General features: G+C 51.9%; 1 protein-coding gene across 1 annotated transcript in view; it reads left to right on the top strand.

Moving 5' to 3' along the window:
* Positions 1-1,470: 1,470 nt before the first annotated feature.
* The window catches only part of UBR3 (ubiquitin protein ligase E3 component n-recognin 3), a 406,648-nt gene continuing 397,364 nt past the window's right edge, over positions 1,471-10,754 (top strand). The window contains exon 1 of the mRNA XM_063933505.1: positions 1,471-1,981. Within this exon, the coding sequence (XP_063789575.1) occupies positions 1,506-1,981 (476 nt within the window). The 5' untranslated portion in view covers positions 1,471-1,505. The remainder of the gene's footprint in view (positions 1,982-10,754) is intronic.

Below are 10,754 nucleotides of genomic sequence, written 5' to 3'. Positions count from 1 at the left end.
TGTGTCAGACTCTTTATTTCAAGGGGAGCTTATTAGCTTATGTGAGCGGAAACAAAGGGGGCCGCCGTAGGTCGACCTCTCCCCCTTATGGTAACAAAGGCGCCGAGCCCGTGATGGTGCCGGAGAGGGGTAAGGGGGAGGGGCGGCAGGTGGCCCGCGGGCCAGCGGCACAATGGAAAGGAGGGGCGGGCAGGTGTGCCCGTCCCCTCTTTCACACCTACAGGCGCTGGTAGCCTGTAGAAGGCGAGGGGGCCGGCCGGATAGCGGGCGGGTTAAATAGGAAGGCGGGGGGGAGGAGGCGGCCACTGAGAAAGGTGAGCACAGAGAGTGACCCACCCACCCATTTAGAAAAGGTGTATATAGGTACATATACTTACAGTTCAGAGTTTTATCGTATAAATCGTTGCAAGTTATAATACGGTTGTATGTTTAATGTGTTAAGGAAAATTAAGGAATACGTATGTCACAGTCAGCGGGCGGCGGGAAGAAGCGGTGCGCAAGGCATGGCGAACGGGGGGAGCCAGCCGAGGTTGGCAGATTCACCCTCGGTGAACGGGCGCATGCTCGGCTCCAGCTTTGGACGGTTGGGCCAGGGAGCTGCGTGCCAGGTGAGCGTGATATGCGCCAGGAGGGCTGGTTCCCCAGGGGCGTTGCCGCGGTGCCTACAGGGTAGGCAGGGCACGCCCCCAGGAAATCAGGAGGGGTCAGGGACCCAGGGGCGCCTTGCCCACCACTTCTATCCGTGCCCCGCAACCTTGTAAGGTAACATGTAAGGTAATGGAAATAAACTGTGGCCAGTAATTCGATCCAAAGGAAATGTGTCAGACTCTTTATTTCAAGGGGAGCTTATTAGCTTATGTGAGCGGAAACAAAGGGGGCCGCCGTAGGTCGACCTCTCCCCCTTACAATTTGCATCTTTGAGACCTATTTAGAGTTGGTTATATACAAAAGTCCGTAGCAGCTACCACCCCTTTGCTGTGGCTAACCAACCTTGACATACCTGGGTCTGATGTGGCTGAAATTAAAACATGAAGATACTAATTTCATTTAATTTTGCTTTTATTTAAATTATAGTCAATTAGTTATAGTTCATTATACTAGTTAGGATGAATTGCTGTGTATGTGTGTGTGAATTTGTGTGTCACTATACTGTGTTAGCGCCCACTTAGTTTTACTATATGTTCTATCCCATGTAAGGCAGCACACTATAAATAGAGAATACTACTAATAATAATAATAACAATGGTGCTGGCACTGCCCCGGAGAGTCAGTGGGAATGGGTGGCAGTGACAAGGCATTGCTATCAGGCAGGTCCTGAGGGGACCCGGGCACTTATGCGTGAGCAGTGCCAGTGCCTGGCACAGCGGGCGATGAGTGTTGAGGCCGCCAGATGGCACCTTCCTCCTCCTAAGCCGCCTCTGTCTGTAACGTAGGGCTAGTCTCTGCTGCTGCCGAGAGAGTGACAGGAGGCGGCGGAGATCTCGCGAGAGAACCCGGTCCCGTGTATGGAGACAACACCAGTAAATCCCAGCAGCAGCAATAACTCCGGAGGAGTCATCATGGCGGCTGAGCCGCCCAGCAGCCGGGGCAAGGAGGCCACAGCGGCACAGCTGAAGAACGAGCTGAGCCAAGGGGAGCGGAGCCCGGGCCGGCTGAACGAGCTGCTGGACTGGGTGCTGTGCGCGGAGCGGCCGGCGGGGGAGGCCCTGGACTGGTGCCGGTCATTGCTGGCCGGGGGGGACAGCTTCGAGGACTTCTGTCAGGCGGTCCGCTCCTACGACAACGCCACCCTGTGTGGCCTGGTGTGGACGGCCAACTTCGTGGCTTACCGCTGCCGTACGTGCGGCATCTCCCCCTGCATGTCCCTGTGCGCGGAGTGCTTCCACCAGGGCGAGCATGCCGGACACGACTTCAACATGTTCCGCAGCCAGGCCGGGGGGGCGTGCGACTGCGGGGACGGAAATGTCATGCGGGAGAGCGGGTGAGTGCTGCACTGACAGCAGCCTGTGACTGTGTGCCCCCTGCACTGAGATCACTATACTGAGACCAACCTGTGACTGTGTGCCCGTCCCTGAACTTACAGCAACCTGTGACTGTGTGCCCGTCCCTGCACTGACAGCAGCCTGTGACTGTGTGCCTGTCCCTGCACTGACAGCAGCCTGTGACTGTGTGCCCCCAGCACTGAGATCACTATACTGAGACCAGCCTGTGAGTGTGTGCGCCCGTCCCTGCACTGACAGCAGACTGTGACTGTGTGCCCCCTGCACTGACAGCAGCCTGTGACTGTGTGCCCCCAGCACTGAGATCACTATACTGAGACCTGCCTGTGAGTGTGTGCGCCCGTCCCTGCACTGACAGCAGCCTGTGACTGTGTGCCCCCTGCACTGACAGCAGCCTGTGACTGTGTGCCCCCTGCACTGACAGCAGCCTGTGACTGTGTGCCCCCTGCACTGAGATCACTATACTGAGACCAGCCTGTGAGTGTGTGCGCCCGTCCCTGCACTGACAGCAGCCTGTGACTATGTGCGCCCGTCCCTGGACTGATAGCAGCCTGTGAGTGTGTGTCCCCAGCGCTAAGACCACTATACTTAGACCTTCAAGTGAGTGTGCTCCCCCTGCATTGACAGCAGCCTGTGACTGTGTGTCCCCAGCGCCAAGACCACTATATTGAGACTTTCAAGTGAGTGTGCGCCCCCTGCACTGACAGCAGCCTGTGACTGTGCGCCCGCCCTTGCACTGACAGCAGCCCGTGACTGTGCGCCCGCCCCTGCACTGACAGCAGCCCATGACTGTGCGCCCGCCCCTGCACTGACAGCAGCCCGTGACTGTGCGCCCGCCCCTGCACTGACAGCAGCCCGTGACTGTGCGCCCGCCCCTGCACTGACAGCAGCCCGTGACTGTGCGGCCGCCCCTGCACTGACAGCAGCCTGCGACTGTGCACCCGCCCCTGCACTGACTACGGCCTGCGACTGTGCGTCTGCAACTGTGCGCCCGCCCCTGCACTGACAGCAGCCCGTGTCTGCGCGCCCGCCCCTGCACTGACAGCAGCCCGTGACTGTGCGCCCGCCCCTGCACTGACAGCAGCCCGTGACTGTGCGCCCGCCCCTGCACTGACAGCAGCCCGTGACTGTGCGCCCGCCCCTGCACTGACAGCAGCCCGTGACTGTGCGCCCGCCCCTGCACTGACAGCAGCCCGTGACTGTGCGCCCGCCCCTGCACTGACAGCAGCCCGTGACTGTGCGCCCGCCCCTGCACTGACAGCAGCCCGTGACTGTGCGCCCGCCCCTGCACTGACAGCAGCCCGTGACTGTGCGCCCGCCCCTGCACTGACAGCAGCCCGTGACTGTGCGCCCGCCCCTGCACTGACAGCAGCCCGTGACTGTGCGCCCGCCCCTGCACTGACAGCAGCCCGTGACTGTGCGCCCGCCCCTGCACTGACAGCAGCCCGCGACTGTTTGCCCGCCCCTGCACCGACTACGGCCTGCGACTGTGCGTCTGCAACTGTGCGCCCGCCCCTGCGCTGAGAGCAGCCCGTGACTGTGCGTCTGCAACTGTGCGCCCGCCCCTGCGCTGAGAGCAGTCCGTGACTGTGCGCCTGCCCCTGTGCTGACAGCAGCCTGTGACTGTGCGCCCGCCCCTGTGCTGACAGCATCCTGTGACTGCGCTTGCCCCTGTGCTGACAGCAGCCCGTGACTGTGCGCCCGCCCCTGTGCTGACAGCAGCCCGTGACTGTGCGCCCGCCCCTGTGCTGACAGCAGCCCGTGACTGTGCGCCCGCCCCTGTGCTGACAGCAGCCCGTGACTGTGCGCCCGCCCCTGTGCTGACAGCAGCCCGTGACTGTGCTCCCGCCCCTGTGCTGACAGCAGCCCGTGACTGTGCTCCCGCCCCTGTGCTGACAGCAGCCCGTGACTGTGCTTCCGCCCCTGTGCTGACAGCAGCCCGTGACTGTGCGCCCGCCCCTGTGCTGACAGCAGCCCGTGACTGTGCGCCCGCCCCTGTGCTGACAGCAGCCCGTGACTGTGCGCCCGCCCCTGTGCTGACAGCAGCCCGTGACTGTGCGCCCGCCCCTGTGCTGACAGCAGCCCGCGACTGTTTTTCCCCTGCACTGAGACCACTATACAGAGGCCAGCCCGTGACTGTGTGCCCCCGCTGTACTGAGACCAGCCTGTGTATTTGTGCCTCCTGCATTGACACCACTATACTGAGACCAGCCTATGATTGTGTGCCCCCAGTACTGACACTATCTTGTGATTGTGTGTCCTCTACTGAGAACACTGGGTTGGGTTGACATCAGCCTGAGATTGTATGACCCCTGCACTCAGACCACTATACCAACGCTAGAATGTGACTGTGACTAAATGTGACTGTAACTAAATCACTATACTGATGTAACACTGTGATTGTGTGCCTCATGAACTGACACCATATTATGATTGTGTGCCCCCTGCAAGTGTTAATAGTTTATTTTTGTCAATTCATAAAATGCAAAGTGAACAACCAGAAGGAAAATCCTATTCAAATCAATATTTGGTGTGACCACCCTTTGCCTTCAAAATAGTGTAAATTCTTCTAGGTACAATTGCACACAGTTTTTGAAGGCACTCGGCAGGGAGGTTGTTAAAAACATCTCGGAAAACTAACCACAGATCTTCCATGGATGTAGGCTTTCTCAAATCCTTCTGTCTCTTCATGTAATTCCAGACAGACTCGATGATGTTGACATCAGGGCTCCGTGGGGTCATATCATCATTTCCAGAACTCCTTGTTTTTCTTTACGCTGAAGATAGTTCTTACTGATGTTGGCTGTATGTTTAGGGTCGTTTTCCTGCTGCAGAATAACTTTGGAGCCAATCCGACTACCTTATGGTATTGCATGATGGATAAGTATCTGCCTTTATTTCTCAACATTGAAGCACAAAGAATCGGGCAATGTTGAGGACTGTAGACGCAGTGGTTGGCTAAGGAAACTTAGTGCGTCAGATGAATAAAATATCATGCCTACTTCCCTTAGAAATCGGAAGATGTCCATCAATGCCTTCAGCTCAGCACTAGCAGAAACCAGTGGGACCCAGGTACATCCATCTACTGTTTGGGGGAAGTCTGGCCAGAAGTGGTCTTCATGAAAGAATTGCGGTCAAAAAGCCATACCTTCAACGTGGAAACAAGGCCAAGCGACTAAACTATGCACAAAAACATAGGGATTGGGGTGCAGAAAAATGGCAGCAGGTGCTCTGGATTGAGGAGTCAAATTCTGAAATATTTGGCGAAGGCAGTTTGTTCGCTGAAGGGCTGGAAAGTGGTACAATAATGAGTATATGCAGCCAACAGTGAAGCATAGTGGTGCCGTGCAAGTTTGGGGCTGCATTTCATCAAATGGAATTGGGGATTTGGTCAGGATTACTGGTGTCCTCAGTGCTGAGAAATACAGTCAGGTACTAATCCATCATGCAATACCATCAGGGAGGCATCTGATTGGCTCCAAATTTATTCTGCAGCAGGACACCAAATGCACAGTCACTGTCATTAAGAACTATGGGGGTAATTCTGAGTTGATCGCAGCAGGAATTTTGTTAGCAGTTGGGCAAAATCATGTGCACTGCAGGGGGGGGGGGCGGGGGCAGATATAACATGTGCAGAGAGAGTTAGATTTGGGTGGGTTATTTTGTTTCTGTGCAGGGTAAATACTGTTTGCTTTATTTTTACACTGCAATTTAGATTGCAGATTGAACACACCACACCCAAATCTAACTCTCTCTGCTCATGTTGTATCTGCCTCCCCTGCAGTGCACATGGTTTTGCCCAACTGCTAACAAAATTCCTGCTGCGATCAACTCAGAATTACCCCCTTGTCTTCAGCGTAAAGAAAAACAAGGCGTCCTGAAAGTGATGATATGGTCCCCACAGAGCCCTGATCTTAAAATCATTGAGTCTGTCTGGGATTACATGAAGGATTTCAGCAAGCCTACATCCACAGAGCATCTGTGGTCAGTTCTCCAAGGTGTTTAGAACAACCTCCCGGCCGAGTTCCTTCAAAAACTGTACAAGTGTACCTAGAAGAATTGACGCTGTTTTAAAGGCACAGGGTGGTCACACCAAATATTGATTTGATTCAGATTTCTCTTCTGTTCATTCACTTTGCATTTTGTGAATTGATAACTATAAACTATTAATACTTCTATATTTGAAAGCATTCTTACTGTGCAGCATTTTTTCCACACCTGCCTAAAACTTTTGCACAGTACTGTGTATATGTATGTGTATATATGATAGAAATATAATTTATAATATGCAGAAACAAGCCATCCGAGACACCGACACGCATCATGCTGCAGCTAAGGTTGGCCTAAGTAAAGGGCACTTGCTCACTCTTCATCATGACACTTGTCACTACAGTGACGGCGCTTCAGCTGCGGCCTCCACCTTGATGTGTGTCCGTATTGTAAGACTATTGCCTCACTTTGGCTTTAACATCCATTGGTGTGTCTGCGCTCCTACCATGACATGTGGAAGGACAGCATACCTGCAGTCCCATCTTGCCATATAAAGTAAAGCATGTGACACTGTGGTGTGACTTCCCATTTGATTTGCACCTCTAGCATGGACAGTTCTCATATGTTGTAAGTCCACAATCTTAGTGTACAGTCAGCTTTGGACCCACAGTGTCCCTTGGTTTACAGCAGTGCAACCATGGGTTTACAGCAATGCCACCAGAGATTTGCAGATGTACGGAAGTTTGCGCAGGCTGAGTAATTGCTTGACGAGTGGTATTGGTAGTAAAATATGCAGTATGCACAATGGTGCACCTAGTTTGTTTTCGGAGCAGTGCAGGAAGCTTTCCATATGTGGAGCAAAGCTATTGAAATTGGATAAGAGAGGATGGGACATTTTCGGTGGTGGTCCGTGCTGTGTGTAAGGATACACGGCTATTTCTAGTTCACAAAAGGACTTTGCAACAGTTCAGAGCTAGCAGTCATTATATCTCACCCTGAGACCTGTTTTATGCTTTGTTATAAAGACCGTCCTGGCGTCCCCCCCCCCCCCCCATCTGTTTTACTGACACCGTAGATTAGGCAAACTTGAGCAGTAGTTTAGAAGAAAGGCTGAGGCTTCATGTATTGATATTGGCCCTCATTCCGAGTTGTTCGCTCGCAAGCTGCTTTTAGCAGCATTGCATACGCTAAGCCGCCGCCTACTGGGAGTGAATCTTAGCTTATCAAAATTGCGAACGAAAGATTCGCAATATTGCGAAAAGACTTCTCTGTGCAGTTTGAGTAGCTCGAGACTTACTCTTCCAGTGCGATCAGTTCAGTGCTTGTCGTTCCTGGTTTGACGTCACAAACACACCCAGCGTTCGCCCAGACACTCCTCAGTTTCTCCAGCCACTCCCGCGTTTTTCCCAGAAACGGTAGCGTTTTTTCACACACTCCCATAAAACGTCCAGTTTCCGCCCAGAAACACCCACTTCCTGTCAATCACACTCCGATCTCCAGTACGAAGAAAAAACCTTGTAATGCCGTGAGTAAAATACCAATCTTCATAGCAAATTTACTTGGCGCAGTGCGAACATCGCCGCGATGCGAGGAAAATTACAGAGCGAACAACTCGGTAGAACTTAAGTGGTGGAAGATTGAACTTTGTGACGTTTAAGGTGCATACACACGGAGCGATATAGCTGAGCGATTATGACTATATAGTCAGTCACTCAGAAAGTTAGTGCATATCGCTCTGTGTGTACACAGCCAGCGATAGTGATGCGCGTCCCCGCCAGGTCGCTATCGCTGCTAAAAATACTGTGCAGGCAAGTCAATTTTGGCTAGGTCGCTGGAAAAGAAAAAGCATCCCCTTGGTTAAATGAGTTAGCCAAAATCGCCGGTAAAGTTAATCAAAATTGCTGGAAAGGATAGTCAATATTTCCTATTGCCAGTTCAAGTGAAAACGCTCAGTCAAAATCTCTCATAGTTAAAATCTCTCATTGTGTATGCACCGTAACACTTTCGGAGCTTTTTGTTTTATATTTACAGGCATTTAATTTGTTGTATGTGTGTGTGTGTTTTAAAATCTTATTTTTCCTCATCTGTGTTTCCCAGTTGCAAAGTGTGATTTTTAATGAAAAGGATTTATTTGTCCTGTATAAGAATTGCGTTGTCTTTTTATAAGGTGATAAAAAGAATAGATTGATCTGTGCAGTAGTGGGTCTTTGTTTTTTTGGCCACAAATTACTACTTGATGTCTAAACAAACAGAAAATACAGCCCAATTTAAGTTTTTGTTAAGGGCCCTCTACACACCAGCAACCCGCTGCCCGACGGCCGATACGGGCGACCGGGCACCGGGGGTGAGGTGACTGGGGAAGTGAAGTTTCTTCACTCCCCCCGTCATCCGGCTCCATACCCTGCATGCTAATATGGATGAGATTGTCCAAATTGGCCTGCATGCATAAGCGACCCGGCACCAATGATGAACGAGCGCGAGGCCGCGCATCGTTGCTGCCTACACACTGAACAATATGAACGTGTTCTCGTTCATTAATGAATGAGAACGTTCATATCGTTCAGTGAAATCTTAAAGTGTGTAGGGCCCTTTAGACTATTATTTCAATAAAAACACAATGATTTTTGCTTGCATTTAGTGCGGTGCTGTTTGCATAACTCCCAGTGTAAAATGAATGCATTTAATAACAGTTCAGGATGCAGCTTTAAATTGATTAATTCACATTCATTTTTTTAAAGTGTCTTGGTTTAAAAGGTGCCATTGAAAGCAATAGAAACTATTTTGAAAGCAGCTTTGCGTGTGCTAATTGGAGCACAAACTGTGTTTACAGTGGTGATGAGAAATGCTAGTGATTTTTTTAAATAAATCTACTATTACTGTGAGGGTGGGTATACGCTAGAACGACGGCCGATGTCCCTTCTGCTCAGACCCTGTGAGATTGGCCGTACACACCCGCTGATGTAATGAACGATGGAACGACATCATGTTCCGTCCTTCATTACAGTGGATCGGGTCGCACACGATATCTTCTGGTTGGCCGTGCAGCACAGCTGACCAGAAGATGGCCCATGCGACTCGCGTGAGCGTGCGATAATGCATACACATTAGGCGATGTACACGATTTGTCTTGCCGATATGGCCTAATGTGTACCAACCCTGGGTAAACTGCAAACTGGTTACTCCACTCAGTTACCTCTTCCTTCATCAATACAAATGGTAACTTTGTAGCTCTAACCAATGTTCAAAATATGTGCTATAACATCATTGTCACGATCCGGGTAACTGGACGCCATTATTTACCTTTCAAGTGTCTCCTGAGGCTGGCTCAGAGTTCCAGGGCTGGATCCCAACTGCGTTACTGATGTCCTCACTTCACATCTCCTCCCTGTAATCCCGCAGCGCTGTCACCGCAGCTTCATAAGTTTAACATGTTTAATCCTAAAATGGCGTCTCCAGCCCTCCACGACCTCCGCCGCCATCCCTGCGGTTCCAGTGTGCAAACAACCAAGTATGGCGCCTCTTGCCCTCCGCAGCCTCCGCCGTCATTGCTGTCAATTCTCCACATGGTTTCACAAACTGACTTTCCCTCCAAATGCTAATATGGGCGCAACCATGTTTTTCCCAGTCACATGCTATCACTTCACCTATCCGCTGCGCTGCTGGACTCTGCATAATTGTTCAGCCAATGCCTGCCTCCCTGCAGGTAGAAATATCCTGTTCCTCGACTAGGAAAGTGTCAGTTCTTTGGTTGTCAAACCCAGTGTTACCGGTATTTCCAGCTCCTGTCTTAAACTCCACTAGAAATCCGCACCAGTTACCACCTTGCGGTGCAGCCTGACTCTGCAGTGTCCTATCATTGCACCCTGCGACTGGCAGTTTCCTAACACCGGCTTCCAGCGTCTAGCTTCCAGCGGTGTCCTGTCTCCTGCTACCATCGGTGCTCCGCCATCGACTTCCAGATACTATCAGTGCTCCGCCATCGATTTCCAGATACCATCGGTGTTCCGCCATCGACCTCCTCCAATATCCACCGATCCCCAGCATCACCGGTGTCGCTCCTCTGTTCTCCTGCTACATTGGTGCACCCGCACTTCCACACAGTTCATCACCTGGTCTGGTTCCATCCGGCATACCCGGCAGTTCACTGGTGCTCACCCAGAGCCAGTGATCCAACAGTACTTCCAGCTTCCAGTATAACATCAGCTGGTCAGTTCCTATTCTCATTCCATTACTCAGCGGATGGGTGCTGGTTAAGGACTTACCATCTCCTGGTCTCTTAAGACTGTCTTGTTATATTACCGCACCCAGATGCATCCTAACCACTGCTGCATTTCTAGGAACTGTGTACTGCTTCTATTCGCTTATTATACCTGAATACTGCAAGTGCCAATGTACCACCTGAACTGTGCTTAAATAAAACTCATTAACTTTCCTACCGTTTTCGTGGTCACGCCTTCGGGCATTGGTACTGCAAGCTCATCTGCATGTCAAAGAATCCCATATTGCTTCCCAGGTTCACGTACACCTCAGCCCCTACAACTGAGGCTTCCCCTGGTCAGCACCAGCCCTCAGTTGTGACAATCATACAGGTATATTCTGTTGGGTGTGGTATGGCTGACCAATGGTCTCCTGACCACCGGACAGCATACCGACGCCGGGATCCCGGCGGGGAGGGACGAGTGCAGCAAGCCCCTTGCGGACTTGCCAGGCTGCAGGCTCTGGGGCGACCTGTGGTCGCCACGGGTTCTATTCCCACTCTATGGG

Source organism: Pseudophryne corroboree, chromosome 7 (assembly GCF_028390025.1).
Source record: "Pseudophryne corroboree isolate aPseCor3 chromosome 7, aPseCor3.hap2, whole genome shotgun sequence".
In the NCBI taxonomy this organism is placed as follows: Eukaryota; Metazoa; Chordata; class Amphibia; order Anura; family Myobatrachidae; genus Pseudophryne; species Pseudophryne corroboree.
Note: the sequence above shows the minus strand (reverse complement) of the source record. Positions and strands in the feature narration are given on the sequence as shown.